Source organism: Trypanosoma equiperdum (assembly GCF_001457755.1).
Source record: "Trypanosoma equiperdum strain OVI genome assembly, contig: ctg_69, whole genome shotgun sequence".
NCBI lineage: Eukaryota > Euglenozoa > Kinetoplastea > Trypanosomatida > Trypanosomatidae > Trypanosoma > Trypanosoma equiperdum.
In genome coordinates, this window is record NW_027124642.1 from 1 (window position 1) to 1,261 (window position 1,261).

The 1,261-nt window shown below is 48.8% G+C and overlaps 1 pseudogene across 1 annotated transcript in view; it reads left to right on the forward strand.

The window, feature by feature from the left end:
• The first annotated feature begins 385 nt into the window (after nt 1-385).
• TEOVI_000325600:pseudogene overlaps nt 386-1,261 on the forward strand; it is a 1,355-nt pseudogene continuing 479 nt past the window's right edge. Inside the window, exon 1 of the mRNA in view lies at nt 386-1,261. This exon is cut by the window's right edge and continues 93 nt beyond it. Coding sequence covers nt 386-1,261 — 876 coding nt within the window.

Sequence of the window (1,261 nt, forward strand, 5' to 3'; positions counted from 1 at the left end):
TTTTTTATTGGCTTTTGTCAATCGGCATTCCAATTGCAAGGCAGATCGTCTTGCCAGCGACTGCAGCAAAAAAATCCGGAAGCACATCAGATTTTATGGGGCACTAAGAAAAAAGAGGAAACACCGACAACGCACATCTTTTTTTAATCATTGCGCAGACCTGTATGTCAAGACTGCAAGACAAATTACACAAGGACTTTCTCAAATTCCTTCTTACACCAAGTAAGGCAAAAAAATAACACTTACCACCGTTAACAACAAAGCAGCATTCAAACAAGGTAGAAATCAAGGCAAAAACAAAGCGATACACCAAGCAAGCGGCTTTGAAAACATGACGCAGAAAAGGCGAAACCAGACGCAGGCCAGCAGCTTAATGGCACCACCATTAAGGCTAATAGTCACCGCTTTAGCAATTCTGTTCACGAAAAAAGGATCAAGTGCATCGGATGGCGCAGCGCTACAGACAGTAAACGACGCCTGCAAGGAACTGGCGTACCTCACCCATCTTAAGTCAGCTTTCGCCGCAGCGGAAACAACCCTCACGCAGAACGTAAAAAAGTTTATGGAAGAAGAAAAAGCACTACAACTTGCAGCGTCTATGCATACAGGCACACCAACAGGCGCGACATTTTCTTTCCTGATGGCGTTGGCGCACAGCAAGTCCCTCGCAGCAACAAAGGAGTTGGAAAAAGCGGTAGGCGGAGTAACAACTACAGCACTTGAAATAAGCAGAAGGCAGGGACAACTAGAAGCACTACAGCACATCAACGCCGCGACGGCACCAGAGTACTCGGCGGCAGCAAAAGAAAACACGCCTGGAAACATAATACACTCAGCAAATATGGCTGTTTCGGTAACACTACAACTTAAAACAGGCAAAGACGGTACAGGCTGCGCAGAAAAAAATCAGGAAGATAACCTAAGAAATGCAGCAAGTGAATTACCTGCAGCTACTAGCTATAGAGGTGTGGAGGACGCAGACTTTAAACCGCCGGCAACACTGCTCAAGATCGCAGTCCAAGGCAGCAACCCGAGCAGCATGAACACTTGCCACCCCCAAGCCGGCTGCAGCGACAGCGGAAACTTCGGTGGCAGCAACTTCCTAGGCCTCGGACCCGGGACAATCGGCAAGGCAGCGGCTCTGACAGCCAAAAATCTAGCATTTGTTGCCGACGGCGACTGCCAAAAGCCAACCGCAGAAGGCTCGACGGAACCGGCTATAAACCGTGCGCGCCTCGTCCACTACCTGTGCAAAAATCGG